This window comes from Quercus robur, chromosome 1, assembly GCF_932294415.1.
Source record: "Quercus robur chromosome 1, dhQueRobu3.1, whole genome shotgun sequence".
Lineage (NCBI taxonomy): Eukaryota > Viridiplantae > Streptophyta > Magnoliopsida > Fagales > Fagaceae > Quercus > Quercus robur.
In genome coordinates, this window is record NC_065534.1 from 24,677,285 (window position 1) to 24,697,512 (window position 20,228).

General features: G+C 37.7%; 1 protein-coding gene across 5 annotated transcripts; it reads right to left on the reverse strand.

Annotated features, from left to right (window-relative positions):
- Positions 1-8,072: 8,072 nt before the first annotated feature.
- LOC126726800 (probable LRR receptor-like serine/threonine-protein kinase At1g06840) lies at positions 8,073-19,908 on the reverse strand. 5 transcript variants are annotated; one of them, XM_050432176.1, is made up of 22 exons: positions 19,529-19,907; positions 19,332-19,438; positions 19,031-19,221; positions 18,519-18,669; positions 17,923-17,994; positions 17,685-17,756; positions 17,265-17,408; positions 17,113-17,184; positions 16,962-17,033; positions 16,671-16,745; positions 15,482-15,550; positions 15,243-15,311; positions 15,018-15,089; positions 14,729-14,815; positions 14,409-14,477; positions 13,713-14,218; positions 12,972-13,130; positions 11,490-11,767; positions 10,657-10,708; positions 10,148-10,422; positions 9,052-9,186; positions 8,073-8,643 (listed from the first exon to the last, which is right to left on the reverse strand). In XM_050432176.1, the coding sequence occupies exons 3-22, from the start codon at positions 19,134-19,136 to the stop codon at positions 8,302-8,304; spliced, it is 2,877 nt and encodes a 958-aa protein (XP_050288133.1). In that variant the 5' UTR covers positions 19,137-19,221; positions 19,332-19,438; positions 19,529-19,907; the 3' UTR covers positions 8,073-8,301. The 5 variants fall into 5 exon arrangements, with proteins under 5 accessions (XP_050288133.1, XP_050288147.1, XP_050288140.1 ...); XM_050432190.1 differs by lacking the exon at positions 19,332-19,438 and having other exon boundaries at positions 19,529-19,908; XM_050432183.1 differs by having other exon boundaries at positions 19,432-19,908.
- Positions 19,909-20,228: the final 320 nt, after the last annotated feature.

The following is a 20,228-nucleotide window of genomic DNA, read 5'->3' on the forward strand; positions in this document are numbered from 1 at the left end:
CCCATCGCTGGGTAACCGAGGCCTAGCCTTTCGAACCCACTCTCTACAAATGATATTGTATGGGTCCATTCATGTGCGAACCCAACCTTACTGCGGTTCGTTGCGGGACGTGACCCTACAATTGGCGCCGTCTGTGGGAATGGCTTGCGCGTCGGTTTAGACGGCGGTGGAGTTAAGCATTTGTCGGGCGGAGGTCTATGAGGATGCCTTTATGACCGGCGACACAGTGTTGTCATTCCAACATCAGTTCCCACTAGGGGCTACGCCTCGCAGTGTCAGTGGCATGGACAAGTCTAGGGGCTCCAAACATTAGGCTAGCTTCCCCCCACCTTGTTCGAGGAGCTAACCTTCGGAAAATAAATAAATAAAAGACAATACAAGTTCTGGACAGAACCAAGGCCTTGTATGGTCCTCGAACCCAAGCCTCTGGGGAAACCAACTACTTACAAAGAAAATACAAGTTTTGGACAGAACCAAGGCCTTGTATGGTCCTCGGACCCAAACCTCTGGGGAAACCAACTACTTACAAAGACAATACAAGTTTTGGACAGAACCAAGGCCTTGTATGGTCCTCGGACCCAAGCCTCTGGGGAAACATGGTCCTCGGACCCAAGCCTCTGGGGAAACCAACTACTTACAAAGACAATACAAGTTTTGGACAGAACCAAGACCTTGTATGGTCCTCGGACCCAAGCCTCTGGGGAAACCAACTACTTACAAAGAAAAATACAAGTTTTGGACAGAACCAAGGCCTTGTATGGTCCTCGGACCCAAGCCTCTGGGGAAACCAACTACTTAGAAAGACAATACAAGTTTTGGACAGAACCAAGGCCTTGTATGGTCCTCGGACCCAAGCCTCTGGGGAAACCAACTACTTACAAAGACAATACAAGTTTTGGACAGAACCAAGGCCTTGTATGGTCCTCGGACCCAAGCCTCTGGGGAAACCAACTACTTACAAAGAAAAATACAAGTTTTGGACAGAACCAAGGCCTTGTATGGTCCTCGAACCCAAGCCTCTGGGGAAACCAACTACTTACAAAGAAAAATACAAGTTTTGGACAGAACCAAGGCCTTGTATGGTCCTCGGACCCAAGCCTCTGGGGAAACCAACTACTTACAAAGAAAAATACAAGTTTTGGACAGAACCAAGGCCTTGTATGGTCCTCGGACCCAAGCCTCTGGGGAAACCAACTACTTACAAAGACAATACAAGTTTTGGACAGAACAAAGGCCTTGTATGGTCCTCGGACCCAAGCCTCTGGGGAAACCAACTACTTACAAAGACAATACAAGTTTTGGACAGAACCAAGGCCTTGTATGGTCCTCGGACCCAAACCTCTGGGGAAACCAACTACTTACAAAAACAATACAAGTTTTGGACAGAACCAAGGCCTTGTATGGTCCTCGGACCCAAGCCTCTGGGGAAACCAACTACTTACAAAGAAAAATACAAGTTTTGGACAGAACCAAGGCCTTGTATGGTCCTCGGACCCAAGCCTCTGGGGAAACCAACTACTTACAAAGAAAAATACAAGTTTTGGACAGAACCAAGGCCTTGTATGGTCCTCGGACCCAAGCCTCTGGGGAAACCAACTACTTACAAAGACAATACAAGTTTTGGACAGAACCAAGGCCTTGTATGGTCCTCGGACCCAAGCCTCTGGGGAAACCAACTACTTACAAAGAAAAATACAAGTTTTGGACAGAACCAAGGCCTTGTATGGTCCTCGGACCCAAGCCTCTGGGGAAACCAACTACTTACAAAGACAATACAAGTTTTGGACAGAACCAAGGCCTTGTATGGTCCTCGGACCCAAGCCTCTGGGGAAACCAACTACTTACAAAGACAATACAAGTTTTGGACAGAACCAAGGCCTTGTACGGTCCTCGGACCCAAGCCTCTGGGGAAACCAACTACTTACAAAGACAATACAAGTTTTGGACAGAATCAAAGCCTTGTATGGTCCTCGGACCCAAGCCTCTGGGGAAACCAACTACTTACAAAGAAAAATACAGGTTTTGGACAGAACCAAGGCCTTGTATGGTCCTCGGACTCAGGCCTCTGGGAAAACCAACTGCTTAAAAAAGGAAAAACTACGTTACACGGATTCTCTAGTTTGCCCTCGGACCCTCAACACTAAAGGGACCAGTACGGAATGGAGTAACGTGTTTCCAAAAGCATAATCGAAGTCATGCAATGCTCAGTCACTCCCTCGGATGAATTATTTAGAATTGTCGTTCTCAGACAGTATTCTCACACTTATTACAGAACGTTCAACCGTTATCTCGGTTAGTTTCCTAAGTTTAACTTATTATGAGTTATTATCATTATGCCTGATAGTGTCGGTAAATGAGAATTAGTTGGATTGTGTTTCAAGAGTTTTTGCTTTAAATGCCGCCGAGGAGAAACACACACATGGAGCACACCCATTCACAAAGTAGTGTTGTCAAAGGAACAGTATTCAAAACAAGTAAAGAAATTTCCATTTATTTTACTAAAATAAAGAAATAGTACAGCGTACAATGAAAAGCTGGAATCAGTTTGTGTCAAAGCTCATTACATAACCAAAAAGAAAGGAAGATACAAGAGAATAAGATAAAGCCGAGGAAGTAGATCAGAGGAGAGGTTGGCTACAGCTCCAAGACCTTGTTCTTCCTCAATGCTTCCACATGCCCACAACTCAAACAGCGAAAGAGACCCAACTTGAGCCTGACACCGCCGAAGGAAAGGTGCAGGGAGTTGGAAGTTGAGGGGCTTTCTCTAAATATTCGCCCGCCACAAGGCAAAGGCGCTGACGGCGGAGAATCTTTCTTCTGACACACCAAAATTCTGGCATGAACAGAACCTGCTTCGGATTTTGACTAAAAGAGGGAGAGACATCCTTTCCCCTCGATCGAAATGGAGTATTCTCTTGAACTTATACTTCCTGTGCCCATACCTCACTATTTTGAGTCTCATGGGGGCACGGCGCTTCCGTGGCGGAGAGAGTTCCTTCTTCCCAACCCTCGCCTCAAACATGTTGTGCTAAGGGAGAACAGCACTGAGTATAGGAGCTGTGATTTAGGAGAAAACTAAAGAATTGGTGCGAAGGTGAAGTAACTTTCTCCCCTTTTTATTTAAAGAGATAAGGTGGTGGCATTTAATTCACGCAGCGTCCCAAGGAACGCTACCGACAAAATGGCTCTGGCCCAACTTCCAACGTCAACTGCAACCACAAGATTAAAGGAGCCTCGTAAAGGCGCACCTCGAACACTGGGACATCAGAAAGTACCGCGTGGCCAAAGACTGCATAAATACCTCTTAATTCGTGGGCCTAGTGAATTCGCGACCCTGGCCCAATCTGCATAAGGGCCCAGGGGCAATGGCCTACGCCGAGGAATAACCGTTGCCGAGGACAACTTCCTGCTCGGCACCTCATGAAATACTTGAGGAAAGGGAGAAACTGAACTCAAAAAGTTTTGGACAGAACCTAGGACTTGCATAGTTCTCGGACTCAAGCCTATGGGGAAACCAAGTACTGAGAAAAAAATCTAAGTTTTAGTCGGAACCCAGGCGTTACGAAGTCCTCGGACTCTAGCCTTTTGGGAAACCGACTACTAGAATGGGGAAGGTTCTCGGCTCAAATACCGTAAAAGGTTAAAGCCAATGTGTTAAGAAGATGGCGAAACGACCCAACTTTCATCAACCTAAGGAAACTGTCCATTTGGCGAATGACATGTCCTCGGATAGTTACTTCCTACACCGTATCGAGCACCTAGTCCTCATCTTGGCTGATTTTAAGGTGAGTTTCGTTCCTCACTGGTCGGCTTTGCTATGTTAAATAATTTTATTAAAGTTATGGTGACACCTTTTTATTAGCAAACATCTTAGCCTTAGTTATCATTGATTCAAATGCTATATTATGGTGCCGAGCAGCGTTTGTAAACTTGTAAAAACATAAAAACATAACATGCGAAATAAGGTAACAGCAACTTTTATTAATATGAAAAATTATTACAACGTACAAAGAAGGGCTTAAACAAGCCTATACAAAAGATGAACTGCCAAAGCAACAATAGCATCCGCAATACAGATAAGTAAACAGTCAGGTGTCTTTTAAACTCACCTTCAAAGTTTCTCCAATCTCTGCCTCAGTACTGCTCATATCAGGAGAAGAGTCTTCTTTAGAAAAAGATGAAGGAGAAGGAAGAAGAATTGGAACACATGGAAGCACTTCAGCAAGCTCCTGTCATCAAGGAGCGCAAAGGAAGAAGAGGATGGAGGAGATGAATGAGGAAGATGGAGGACATGAGCAGAAGATGGAGGAGATGAATGAGGAAGATGGAGGACATGAGTAAAAGAAGGAGGAGAAGAAGAGGGAAGAGATGAAAAGAAAGAAAGAGGAACAAAAGAGGGAAAAGGAAAAGCACCAGGATGGATCTGGTGGTGGAAAGAAGAAGAAAGAGAGGCAGAGGGAGGCGCCAGTGAACGAAGAAAGGAAGAAGCAGGGGCACTTAGTCCCTGCCCCAGTCCTGACTCCTAACACACTGGTGTCATGTTAGATATGCTCATGACAGAGCGGAGGGTGGTGATAATGGATGTCTTTGACTCGGTCACACCGAAAGTGAGATGTGACGAGTCCCTGCTTCGGATTTTGGCTAAAAGAAAGGGGAGACAAATCTTGAGTCTCCGCCATCCTTGCCCTGACCGAGCCATCTCGAGCTTTATTAGGACATGGTGTTTTTGGGAATGAAGTGGCTTATTCATGGCTGACTACTGTGGTGAACTTTCTATCGAATAAGGTATAACCAGAGAGAAGAAGTGGACTCTGGGAGGAATCTGAGGGACTCAGGTATGAGAAAGTAAGCTTTTGTCTTCTCTCTTTATATAGGGGACGAGGAAAAGAGTACATAATACGTTCAGATCTCCAAGGAAATCTGCAAACATGAATGCGTCCGTTTCATTTCCCCACGCCAATCAAAAACCGTTGAATCTGGGAGGCCTCGTAAAGGGAAGACATTAAAGACGCGCTTCAGATAACCAAACGGCATAAACGCATCGTGCGCAAATCAAGAGGAACGTCTTGTAGGCCGGCACATTCCCTGGGCAGGTGAAGAGTCGCCAGCACCAGTCAAGGGATGAATTAAATGAGCCATAATAAAGGCTCGGTATTACCAAAACCCCCCTCTCCAACCATGATGTCGGACAGCAGGGTTTTGAGTGGCTATTGTGGGGTCCAATAATTGATGGGCCAGGCCCACTTGCTGATGGAGAGTTCAAAGGCCTAAGCCGAAAAAAGTCATGGCCCGAGCTCAAGAATAATAAGGCCCAACTGGCCCGGAGAAGCAGCCGAGGACAGTGCAGTCCTCGGTTGACCTAAAGATCCACTAAGAAGAGGGGCAAAACGGTAAAGGAACATGCTTGAAGGGAAATCTAAAATATCTAGGAAAAGCTGCCTTTACCATCTTCCCCATGCATATCTCTGCGCCTAACAAAGCCTTATCCTTTAACTTTATTAACCACTCCCAACAACTTTGGGTTGGGATTGACAGGATAAGTATCAGTCTTGGAAATGTCGACCCTACACGTGGACGAAGGAAAGTGAATGCAGACTAGTATAAAAGAAAAAGTAAGTAATCTAAAAGGGGGGGCTGGGACGACTGGCCAAAAGGGAAAGGCTCCCAGCCTACCTCCAGAAGAAAGGCTCCAAGGGTGAAAACGCTTAAATCACATATGAACGCCACAAAAACCCATCGCTGGGTAACCGAGGCCTAGCCTTTCGAACCCACTCTCTACAAATGATATTGTATGAGCCCATTCATGCGCGGACCCAACCTTGCTGCGGTTCGTTGCGGGACGTGACCCTACTCCCTACCTTGTCACCTCTTTGAGGAGAGGAAAGTTTGGGGGGGGGGGGGGGGAGGGTGATGCGGGGCAGGAGTGGGTCAAGCAAGGCAAAGCATATTTGCCATCCCTACTTGTAAGTAATTGTAAGGAGTAGACTTCGACCCATAGCCCATGATAGATGGATGAGGGCCCAACAAGCCCAACAACAATATATTTTGTAGAAAGTGGATTTTACAAGAAAGCGACTTAGCAAAACAAATACAGGCCTAGATTGACAGGATGCAAGCCAGTAAGAAAATACAATGTAAGAATTACACTTCTTGGTCAAGTCCGAGGATCAAGTGTTCTTATATTTACTCAAGTTTTTCTAAGTGCAAGGTGTTCTTCCTTTTCTCTTCCTTTTCTCTCAGATTACATGCCCCATTTTTTGTGAGGGTCCTTTCCTTATATAGTCCTCTCCCTTTATCCCAACCTTACACTTGTTGATCTTATAGGTGATCTATTGGATGCTTGTCCCATCCAAAACCTCCTAGAAACTTTGTGAATAGCTGTAAACTAAGATATCACTTTTCAGGTGTCATTTTCACATAAATGTGGCTAGTTGGTTAGGTGCAGAGCATTTAATGTGGTGGTAGCAGACTTCTTCTTAGATATTTCTTCCTTTATTGTTGGCTTCTTTCCCTAAAACTTATCCTCCAAAGAATGGTTACCTCTTGCACAGTATTCTCTAGGCGGCCGGGCTCCAACCTTCCACAATACTTTCCCGAGGAAGCTTGAATCCTCGAGAGATAGCACCAGCTTGTATGTGTAAAAATATACATATTGAGCTCTAGTTAGCTCTAGGATTGCAAACAAGTAGAGTTAAAGGGGACTATTAAAAGTTTAGGATTCTTCATTTAATTTAATTTCAATCATGAGTCGAGTTCAAGTTCAATATCAAATGAGATTACATATTCAATCTTAGTTCATTTTCTTCTAATTAAAGTAGTTTTTTGACCATTAAAGTTTAGGATTTTTTCCATTTTGGCCTTTTACATTTCAAATTCTTCATTTTTCCCTTTTTACGTTTCATTTTGTTTTCTTATTAGTCTTGCAGTTCATTTTCATTATTATTATTATTTTTAAATAATTGGCAGTTCATTCTCATGAGTAATATGATTGTTATGTGCCCTCTATGTTTAACTATTTCATGAAATATTAGCTCTAAAATGTTGTGGGAATACATGAATTTCATTATTGTAAGCAAAAAACATATTATAGACGGTTAGATAACTAATGAAAATGAGAAATATGTCCAACATGAAAACAAAATCAAACATAAATGGTTAAAATGAAAATTGTGAAACTTAAAAGACAAAAATGAAAATAATCATAAACTATAAGAGACAAAAGTATATGTTATCTACTCTCTTTTTTTATCAAACTTAATGTAATGTTTTTTTTTTTAATTATTATTATTATTATATGGGAAGTTCCCATATAATAAACAAACAAAAAAACATTACATTAATATTTTTCCAATTTATAAGAAAATGCTAATAATTAACAATTATGTTATAGTTAAAATTATATTATTTGAGTTAATTAGATAAAATCACATTCATTTATGAACTTATAAAAGTTCCATTCACCAACCTCCTATTAGTAAAAGTGGAGTGGGACTCAATTTGTCCCACCACTTTCAGTTTTGAATATACACCACTGTTAATTTATTTAAAACATTCTCCCATCTTCCCATCTATGTGTTAAAATACTTAATATTCTCAAAAAAACAAATGTCCCACTCTTGGTTCGTTCGTTCCCAAGCTCTTCCACAACCCTAGGCTTAAATGGGCCTTATTAATTTAATCTAATCTAACTAGCCTATTCTTAGAACCGGGCCCAATCATGTATTTGATGGCCTTTGAGGATCCATAGCGATTCAATGCTAACTGAGTAACATTACTGCGTATCCTTGGTTAGAGTAGATTAGGCTAAAAGAGAATTTCTATCCTGTATCAAAAAAAAAAAAAAAAAAAAAAAAAAGAAAAGAAAAGAAAAAGAAAAAGAAAGATAACTGACTAACCACCACCCCTAATCATACCAGTGTGTATGAAGCCAGTTTTCATTAAAAGCATTTCAATCAAATCTTCTTTTTCTTGTAGCTTTAAGACTGCTCAGTGTCCCATAAAGTTAATGTTTATATTGAATCAGACAGCACATACTCCATAAAGTTTACGTTTCTTATCAATGTATTTCAAAATTTCACTATCAAGTATCAACAACTTCATTATTGAACATTATACGTTTTTACAGTGACATTATTACACCATCTACAGCTCTAACTAATTAGTTTACCCAAAAAAAAGTCTAACTAATTAGTTTACAAAAAAAAAAAAAAAAAATGTAATGAATAATGAAGAGCGAGACTTTACACAACATCAAGATCATAGCATCTCAGGTTCTAATACAATCTATTTTAGAAATGTTTTCTATCTAGGCGCGATAGATGGAATGACTTCACTAACTAGTTCAATGCCAGATATCTCTGATGCATAAAGATCCTTCACCGTAGAGGATGATGATGGTGGAGTTGCAAGCTTTTCAGCATTAGTGACCATAGGGCCTACTGATATAATGTCGGAATCAGGCATCATATGCCATATACTTTCAAGTTCTCTAACCACCTCTGCCATTGAAGGTCTAGCATCTGTCTCATCTCCGCAACACTTGAGAGCCAAATTCAAAAATTTCACCACGCATTTAGGAGGATAAGATCCCATTCGTCCATCAATGACCGAAAAGATCATATCAGATTTACTCGCAACATTAACCTGAAACAAATAGAAACCATATAAAAACTATAAGAAACCATTTTATTACACAAATTTAAGCCACTGTATCTACAGGATTAAATAATATGATCATTATGCCAAAATGATCATAAATGTTATACAAGTAAACGAATGTTTCGCATAAGGACAGAAGTGAAGATTTTTTTTTTAGGATTTCAGTGTTTGAAGTTAAAACTGAAACTTGCAAATGAGGATATCTCTCATCTTTACGTCTAGAATAAAATGACATATGGCAAGAAGAAGAGAGAGAGAATAACTAAAAGCTGTCATCTTTATTCTACACAATAAAACAAATCACGGAAAAACAATTTTCCCTTTCATGCCTAAGCACCTGATGCACCATTAGGCCTCATCAAATCCAAGACAAACAAGTCTATAAGGTTTTACCTCTCTAACAATGTTTTTTCCATGTGAGATTGGCTGCTTCCCGGTCAGGAGTTCAAGAAAAACAACACCAAGGCTATAAACATCACTCTTATCTGTCAATTTACGAGTTAAGAAATACTCCGGATCAAGGTAACCCTGCAAATTTAATCCAAAGAACGAAAGAAAAAGAAAATAGGCATCAGTTACATCTCAAATGACATACTACTAAGTCTATTTCATAGAGTTTGAGTTACCATTTTTTTTTTTTTTTAATAATAACAATGTATAAATTTACAATTTAAAAAAATGGTTAGTTCCAAAAAAACCACCCTAAATTATGGGGATTGCCGATGACCTATAGCTCAACTGGCAGTTCCGTGTCCCACAGTAATGAGATGGAGGGTGAGGTTGTGGATTCAAGACTTATTGGGACCGTGTGTAACTTACCAATATATATATATTGGGGATCTTGCACTTTGCACCCTGTTAAAGAGTTTATAATGTATAGGTGGTACCCTTGCATTGTGTTGAATCCTTCCAGATTAGTCTAGAGTATCCCAGGGGTGGGTGTTGCTGCTGAAGTATCCCTCACCAGCTATCATATTGTCTAGAATATTCTCTATTCCTTGTAACCAACTCTCACATATATAGGATTCAAAAAAAAAAAAAACTCATATATATATATGGAATATAGTGGATGAAGGCTATAAAAGATTTTTAGCTTCTCTTTTTGAACCTCTCTCATTTAATTCATTTCTAATACTTCTCTAACATGGTATCAAGCTATCAGTTCCTCTTTTTGGCACGGTTGTTTCAACCAAATTTTCAAAGTTTGTGATGTGCAAGTATCCCATAGTTTAGGGTGGTTTTCTGTGATTTACCCTTACACAAAAATGGAAATGAACAACACTATTATCAATTCATTTTTATTGTTTTTCCAAGAAGAGTCAATAGCCCAGGCTAGATTGTCAAGTGTTGAATCATATAAAACTTATAGGCAGTTAAAATGTGGCACTTGTGCCACAGCTGGAGAACACTGATAAGAATTCACTCATCAACCTAGAAAAATATGAAATTTATAATTCTATTAGTTAAACATCAACTATAAGAGTCTTACTGGTGTCCCCTTAACAACTGTGGATATATGAGTAGGCACCGTCCCTTCAATATCTGGAATTGGTGCAAGTCGTGAAAGTCCAAAATCAGCAACTTTTGCCATATACTTGGAGTCCAATAATATGTTGCTGGCCTTGATATCTCGATGAAATACTGGAGGATCAGCTTCAGTATGTAGGTAGAGGATGCCCTTAGCCGATCCTAGGGCAATTCTCAATCTCATAGCAAAACTCAAAGGTTCTTTGCACTTGGCTGTATTATTGCACACATGAACCCCTAATAAGCTCATTAGAATGGATATAGAATTTGAAAGTAAAAAAGTTACGCTTAGCTATAAAATATATAAATAAAACGGAATTTTTTTTTTGGTGGGGGGGGGGGGGGGGGAAGAGAGGGAGAAAGTGTATTGTTGCAAGTTATAGATTGCAATCATTCGCAATGAGGAACACCTAGAAAATACTATAGTGAGATCAATAAAAGGCAAGTTTAGAGAATGATTATAAGGTGTACCAGAAAGGTGATCCCTCAGAGTACCATTTGACATAAACTCATAGACCAACATCTGCATGCAAAACAATACTTACATGAAGCTCCTCCAAAGAAAAATTTCCAAAACAAATTAAGCAATAGTGAGAAAGAAAAGCTAGTCCCCAGGGTGTGAAAGCCAAACAATTTTGCAGGAGCAACATAGTTCACTGCGAAAGCAGATATTTAAGTCCTTAATGCATTTCTTAGAGCCAAAATAATCCTTACTTTATGAAGAACCGTCTATGCTTCTACGTTATTAAGCAACTAATTTGGCAAAATCTCATCTGTAATGTCTCTAAACCGAATTTGATTTCTTCCATTGTTTGCATATTCAAAGCAGCTATGTACACGGTTTTACATCTTTCACTTCTTATTTTTTAACTCTTAATTGCATCAACTTCCTAAGTAGATGGGAATCATCTCCCTGTGTATCCAAGAAGATTGGTGGATAATCCAATCTTTTATTCATTATGTATATGGGTTAGGTTCAAGTTATATCTAGTGTAACTTTAACTCTTTAAGCAATCCTACACCACTCAATATTTATTTCATTTGATGCAAATTTTGACAAATCCGCTATTAGATTACATTTTCTTCCAATACTCTCCATGTTTGCAAAATTTCAAGTTGATATGAGATATATAACTATTCTATCTACTAAATGTTTAAATTTCAAGTTTTTGTATATTAAAAATATGCATAAAAGATGAGTTTACAAATCGAATAGAAAATAACATCCAATTGGCTTGAAATTTGGAATAAGTGTTAAGAACATAGAGAACATGTATATATAAATTCAAGATAAGAAAAAGTACCTGTTCATCTTCTTCATCACAATACCCAATCAAAGACACAAGGTTTCGATGATGTAACCTTGATAACAATTTTATCTCTGTCAAGAACTCTTTTTCACCCTGTAAAGATCCCTCTTGTGCACGTTTTATGGCCACAACTACACCATCAGCTAGAATGCCTTTATAAACCTTACCATACCCTCCTCGGCCAACCTCAGTGTCAAAACTGCTTGTAGCCACAGCCATTTCTCTATAAGTGAAATCCTTTACACCATCAATTTTTATGGAGCTCATAGATGCTGCATATTTAATAGGACCAATGTTAAAAATAAAAACATAGAAATAAGTGCTGCATAAAAAGGTGCAGTGCCATTTTTTTTTTTTAAATACCTGATAGAATTATGTATTGATTATCATAAGATTTTATTTATACTCACACAGACACACACACACATACCATTGCGTCTTACTAGTCAACTAAGAAGCATGGACACAGGTACATATACGGGTGCGGGTATGACACGGTGACATGGCATTTTTTGAAAAAATAGGACACAGGTACGGCGGAACATGTCTATTAAATTAATTATTAAATATAGTTTTATTTTTATTTTCTATTTATTATTAAGCATATATTTTTCATATAATGTTAAATATATCAAATTAAGAGTAATAATGGATAATAAAGAAAATCCATGACTATTAAAGGATGTTTAGAAATTAGAATTCAAATCAAGAATAAATATATTTATTAATTCTCAAATGCACTATTACTATTCAAAACATAAATGCTCTCTTTGTTTTGTGAAAGAGTATTTGATTCCTCTTATTCTTGTGTCTTGGCCATGTGCTTCATTTTTTTTAAGGGATACTGCTGGGACACACATGCAGAAGTGTCCCAGGCAATGCAAGTGTCCTACACGGGTACTGCACTCCAAATGAAGTGCCCGTACTTCCTTGCTTGTCAACAACATTGTTTAACATTGTGATGATGCCCCAGTTCGATTGATTGTGGGATGTGTGTGGGTGTTTGATAAGTCCCACATTGGACATATACTAGGTTGAACTGGACTTTATTAACAACTATTAAGAGTCTCAATTGTGACTAATCCTTTTGAGATATAGCGCAGATATGGCTAGCGCTTTTCCTTGGGTCGTTACAAACATAGTTGATGACTGGATTTTCTTCAACTTAAACATGGTTTGAGCCAGTATGCAACCAAGTCCTATGCAAATTTATCTTTAACCTTTTTTCAACTTTAAATGATGCTTCTAATCACAGGCCAGCCCAAAATTGGCTGAATCTTGCCCAACATCATTAGCTGAGATAGGGCTAAGATATTGACCAAGCCCAGGCTAAGGCCTATGTAATTGGACTAGTATCAACCTGGCCCAATTGACAGGCCTAAATTCAGGGTGTACGATAGAAACAATTACAGGAAAAGCAAAAAAACATGACATATCTACCTGATACCCCTAACATCATAAAAATAAGATACTCACAATGGCGTCTTCTTGAAAGCGCATGGTAATTCCTCACATGCATTCTCAGTATCAGAAGAGTAACAACTGCAGACAATGCAACTGCACCTGCAATGATCCCCAGTACTAGGCCAGCCAATGCACCTTTGCTTAAACCAGAACTTGGAGAGTTGGCATCATCTGTGACATTAGTGAGAACTATCAGCACAAAAAAAATCAAAGCTTTGCAACAAAATTCATCTCATAGATGAATACACAAAATAAGGCTTGTGACTGAGTTATAGTTCATCTATCTTTGGGGTCAAGTCATAAGTGATGGTGTGAATTTGAAGCTGGCTTCTTGATCAATATAGAACACAACTTAATTGCCGGGAAAATTAACAATCATCTTGAACCGAGCATTGCAGTTATTTACTTATGTGCTGATCAACTGTATCTGTTATTCAACAGAACATAGCATCACCATGGTGAAAGCATTAAACTGGAGACCAAGCCTTTCTTCAACGTTGTTCGCAACAAAAGAAAAGGTGATCTCCACTCAAATGTGCCCCCCACAGATATTCCCACAAGTTACTCAGACAAATCAACAACAGAGAATAATGCCACAAGCTTAAGATGGTCTTTAAGTATAGAGGACTTCAAGGTGTAAGTCAAATAAATTAGAGAAGAAAGCTGTACATTCCTCAACAGCTAAATAAGCATTAGTTATGACTCAAGAAAGCTCTGTTGCAAAAAATATCAAATAAGGGTTTTGAGACAAACCATATTTATAGAAGCCCAGTATAGGAAAGCTGATAAGTTCAGCAGGTCCAAAAAGGTCACTATTATGAATTTTCCATGATGTGAATACATCGAAGATTCGCTGAACCTCGCTCTTATTGAAGGTATTAGCATTGTTTACAGAATCAGATACAGGAAAGAACTTCAATTGCATTCCCAGTCGAGGTCCTTCTTCCCATGTAAATGAATCAATGTACAGCTGATAAAGAGATAACTCAAGATGAAATGTCAGGAACTCCTCAAATTTAAATCTGTACGGACGAAAATCTGAGAATGCGGGACTTTTCAACCGATATCCAACAAACAAAGGAAGAGCGCAGAAACAAACTACTGGAGATGTAGGGGAATATTCGTAAGAGGATGGGCATGCATGAGCCTGACAAACAGAAGTGGTATTTGTTGAACTCTGACTGTTTTTGTCTTCCTCAATTTCAGGTTTACAGAACTGGGCTAGGTTGGAGTTCAAGCATAAGGGATTCTCTTGAAGCCTGAGAGTTAAAAATGAGACTTAATCACATCAATGTGCTATGTATGTTACACCTTGCAAAACTAAAATTAAAAAGATCACATCCACAATCCTTTACCAAGTATTCACATTTTGAAGATGCATTTCATCACACATGATGTTCTATATGAAACTAATCAGGAAGCAAAAATTGGGGAGGTATAGAAGCAAACCAGACAGAGACATTTGGAGGTAGATAAATAGTGCCACTGATATTTGCAAGATTATTATTCTGCAACTCCCTGTAGTACCAAAGGGAAAAAGCAATATCTTAGACAATCCAGTCTTGAGAGTAAATTTAATAGTCAACCCAGGAGGTTAAACTTTGAATTTTACAAAAGGCCATGCTGTAATCAGAAAAAGGAATCAACTTTATTTTTTTTACCATTACAAGAAAAAGACGGTTGAGAGAATGAACAGATGCACACACCCATACCAAAATATGATGACACTTCTAAACAAGGAAATAGCAACATTGTCATTCAGTTCTTACACTGTAAATTTCTCCATTCCATTAAAAGCCCTACTTTGCCAAATGGAGGATGGAACAGAGCCAATTAATGAATTGTTTGCAATTGACCTGCCATGGGGAATAATTTACCAAATAAATCCAATTAGTTTATTAAAAGTTTAATTTATTGACTGATATTAACTAGTAACTTTAAAATATAATGGTTGAGATAAGTGGAAACTCAAATTTAAATTAATACAAAATAATTTACAATAACAATGAACCATAGAACTAAACACAAAAGGAGGAATAAGAAAGGGAGACTACTCACAGTCTTTGGAGATGAGGAAGATCAGAAAAGTTGGTGGGAATTGTTCCAGAAATATAGTTGTGGGATAACAAGCTGAATATTGCTCAAATAGTAGATATCAAAAGTCAAGGGAATTGCTGTTATAAGTTGTCTTGAAATATTTCGCAATAACTAGGAATTAAATTCAAACAACATGAAAAAAAAATACAAAATTTGACATCTCATTTAGAAGATGAAGAATCTTACATAGTCGTGATATTCTGAGAAAACCTATCTGAAGGTATGGTTCCATTTAGCTGATTTGAACTGAGGTCACTGAAATTTATACAAAGTAAAACATAAAGAAAGTATAAGTAGCTATCGGAGTTTTTAGATAAAGAAAAGAGAAAATTCCATACACCCTGGTCCATCTATTTTTCAGATTTAAAAGCCATAAGTGATCATCCCAGAATGACTCTTAAAAGGAAAAATAAAAATAAACTTACAGATAATAAAGGTTTGGTATTTGGCTAAAATCAGGAATTGGTCCTTGCAAACTGCAGTTCCTAAGGCTCCTGGCAAATCCAACCAAAACACAAATATTATAAATCTTGAATATCACGCAACATGTGAATGTGTTTACTCCTTAATTGCCATCTTGTAAGCATATAAAGCTTCTAAGTTAATGAAAGTTCTGTGATATCTGATTAAGATAATCTAGCTTCTTTACAACTTGAGAAATGCAAAGAAGTACATTCATGCCACCTTAGTTGGATTAAACCAACAGCACTTCTAAGTTGAGTAACTTCCCATTTGTATTCCATTTCAATTTCCAATGAGCCATAGCTCAACTGGCACTTTCTTCTCCCCTAATATTGGGCTGGAGGGTGAGGTTGTGAATTCAAGACTAACCACATGTGCATGTCAGTGTCACTTACTAATTAAAAAAAAAAAAGGCAAATTACAACTTACCCACCTATGATTTGGCCGAAATTTAGGTTGCCTACTCGTGGTTTAAAATTTGACACTTTACCTATCTAAGGTTAGCTCAGTTAGAGTTCCGTAACCCACTTTTGTTAAAAGCATGGCTAAATATGTAATTTTGCTCCACTTTTATGTCTATTTGCTCCACTTTTATGTCTATTTCCTCCAAAAACACAAAAAACATAAAAATACAAGATCCAATAAGATCAAAATGAATCCAACGGAACACTTGTATCATGGGATTTCACACCACTGGTAGGCAATTTAAATTTCAGTCAAAATTCAGAGGGGTAAAGTGTCAAAACAATAGGTAAGCAACTTAAATTTCGGTCAAACCATGGGTGGGTAAGTTGTAATTTATCCTTAAAAAAAGTACTCATTTTCAATCAATGTTGGAATAATTTATGTATTTTCGCAACAAAATGCAAACTACTCTGTCCATTTTATAGTACTTCTTGTCTTGTTGGTATTTTCCTCTTTATTATAGTTTTGCATTTTAGGGGGAGGGAAGAGCTTCTTTAATCATTAGCCAAACATTGATAGAGTAGTTTACATTGATCCTTACACTCTCTCTCTCTCTCTCTCTCTCTCTATATATATATATATAGACACACACACACAAACATTGAGCCTTAAACTTCAAGGCTAGCACCTTGCCCACCTTTACTTTTGGAACATAGTTACAAACAAGCAATAATAATATGAACTTACAACTTCAGCAATTTAGACATCTTGCTATAAGAAGCTGGAATTGTAGTCCCATCGAAGTTATTGTTATCAAATTGACTGCAAAACAGAGTAAATGAAAGTATCAAGAAACTTGAAAAAAGATTACTAGAGTAATGTTACACCGTAGAAAAAGGAAAATTTAGAAATTATAGCCTTGTTCAAGATGAAAAGCGTAAGAAAAAGAAAAGGAAAATAAATTCACAAATTTTAAATGTAAAGAAAATTATGTGTAAACATAAATATATTTATGTTCTAGGAAAGTGAAAACCATACAGTATCTGCAAATTTGGCAGTTCGGAGAACTCTCGTGGAAGATACCCCGATAAGTTGTTATTATCAAGAAGGCTGCAGGTGCCAAGCTGAAGATTGTCAATGGTCATACAGATGACTCATATGAAATTTAAGAATATGACCTAATACTTACAAGTGAATAAGACTCGGTAATCTGGATAGCTCAGGCGGGATTTGCCCACTGATCGAATTGTTGTTCATGTGACTGCTCATAAAAAAGAGAAGTAGAAGGGTTAGTTATTGTAGAACTGATTTTAGACAGTATAGCATCAGAAGCACACTCACAAGTGCCTTGTTTTGTTCAAGTTTGCAAATGATTTAGGTATTGGTCCCGATATATGGTTTTCGTCAATTTGTATCCTGTCCAAGTTTGGAAAATAACCAAGCTCTTCAGGTAAGGGACCTGTTAATTGGTTTCCATTTAAAAGCCTGGAAACACAGAATATTATAAATGGAATTAGAGACAAAGAAATTGTACTGCAGCTTTACAATATTAAAATATCATGTATTCAGAAAAGCACCAAAATATAAAGTAAATTAGTTCTGAATCTTCAGATACAAGGATTATCTCTTGTATCAGAATTCAAAGGGTCTAAAATGCACAAACTAGTAGCATATCTGCATTTCTTAATGCTCTAAGCATGTAATCCTGTGATAACAATATTGAGTGTCTAACCTATCCAACAGAGAAGATGCTCAACTTACAAGAGAAACAAAGACTTAATATTGCCTATCTCCTTTGGTATACTCCCACTTATGTTATTCCACATAAAATCCCTTCAACAGAGTAGAAAGAAAAATATATCAGTAGGATAAGTAAATAGTAATATAGAATGCTACCATGGGATTCCAGAATATTGAGTGAAAGAGGTCTCCGAAAACTGTGATTCAAATAAAGATATTTGTATCACAAAAATTATTTTTCAGATATCCTTTGCCTTACAATATTGTCAAATTTGATAAGCGGCCAATCTCTGGTGATAAAGTTCCTGACAAATTCATACGTAGTAGTAGCCTGCAGAGAAGCAGCCCAAAACAAAATTATTAAAGCACCATTGCTATGTCTTCAGAAGAAGAGCCTACATGCAATTAATAGCCAAGTCTTATCAAAGCTTGATAGTTTTATATGCAAACTTGTGACTAGCTTCAAAATCTATTATAATGCTAAGCATGAGATAACAATTGTGTTTGTAGGCAATAAATTCTAATAAATTAATAGTTATTAATTTTCTTCACAAATGAAAAGAACATGAAGATAGATTTTAAACTCATTAGGAGATACGGTTGACCATTGGGAAACATGTGGATAATAGATCCCATCCTAATAAATTTCTTTTAATTTCAAATGAACAATATAATCAAGGAAGTTTGTTCCATGCACCAACTAAAATGAGTAGATATCAAAGTGGAATAATATTCATCTCATCATATGCAGGGGACAAAATAAACAAAGTGAAAAAAGTGAAATAAAATATAGCATAATTTATGTCAATAGTGCTTTCTGATAAAAATAAAAATCAATAAAGGTTAAAATCATACAATCGTTTAACGTGTAGATATCCATCGTCTAAAGGTGTATTGTAGCAGAAAACCCCTGTCCAATTTGATGTACATGGGTCTCCTTGATCCCAATCACTCAGATTCCCATTGGGATCTATCAAACTGCTCTTGATGGCCTGCAAAGCCTTCACTGCAAATTAATACAAATGTTAATCATCATTTCATCAACATGATTGCTGGTCCTTCTGTTTCTATAATTCTAGAATCAGGGTATCTGCATTAAAGGAACGCAATGTTATCTTAAAAACATGCATCAAAGCTATTAACAGCCTCAAGTTTTGAGCACACCCAATTGATGAATCAAACAATAACTACAACCTAACTATATGCCATACTAACCACTCCTAACTTGGGGGAAGCGAACATGAGTAATCGTTTCAGAAAGCACGCATGTGAGAAATCTAAACAAGCATCATCCTGAGCACTTAATTTTGCAAAAGATGCTTGTGAATCATGAAATGCAAAAGAACAGAAAACTAAAGCAAAATCACCTTCTTCGGGGCTGGTAACCGGTTTCTGAGCCCCAATAAGTAGTGAAGAACAACACAACCATGCAACAATAAATAATCCACACGTCCAAACTCTTGATAGATGCATCCCACTAACACACGGAACCCCAGAACTCTAAAAATCCTCTAAGTACCCAATACTACAAATTGTAGAAAATATCCAAGTACTCCACCTGATAATCAAAAACAACCATCAAAACTCACACATTTAAAATTCTAAAGCAGTTCAATATATCCAAAACAAGCAACCCAAGAGAAGAATAAAATAACATAAGAGAATTACTCAAGATTGAGGTGAAACAAAGAAGCCAACTTGACAGCAAATTGAGCAATTTAAGGTGGACCCAATAGAGAGAGAGAGAGAGAGAGGTACATGTTCGTACCCAGATACTAGATTAAGATTGAATCGTTGAAAAAATCAGAACAAGGCAAGTAGATAAGAAAGAAAAGCTGCAATTGAATAGTAGCCAGAGAATTCACATGTTTGAAAAATGAAACCGTGACATTAGTAGCGGTAGCTTCTTCCTGACCAGGTCGCCATAAAAAGGAACACCCAAGTTGTTGGTGATGCTGGTGATCACACCCATCTCTTTCACAAACCGACGTTTTTAGTTTCTAGCTTTGGTTTTTGGGTTCTTAGTTTCATATTAAACAATTACTGCAGGTTGAATTTTAAAAATAGACCCAAAAGAGAAAGGTCACTGACTATGACTTGGAGACAAAGAGTGGTCCCATTGCAGTTGTGGGGACTATAAACAAAGCCAGCAATCTCAATCATCAAAGTGGTTGAGGCCGCAATGCACCGTTGCAGAATCCAACACCATCAAAAGTTTCCTTTTGGCTTTGCAAGGTAATGGTGGAGTGATGGGGGACGAGACTTTGAGCTTGATCATGAATGGGTTTAGCCACTTAAAGCCCATTCATGATCTATTAGTAAAGTAAGTATTTGTTTAGTAATTGTGATTTTCAGGATTTTTTTTTTTTTTTTTTTTTTGGCTTTCCCAGAAAACAACAGGAAAAAACGAGAGGGAAAGTGATTTTTTTTTTTTTAAGAAGATTTTGAGTTTTATAACTAGGTAAAAATACATTTGTGTCCCTGAAAAAAAAAAAAAAAAACATTATCAATTCCCATAAATAAATAAAAATTATAAACAAAAAAAAATTCATTATCAATCTAGTC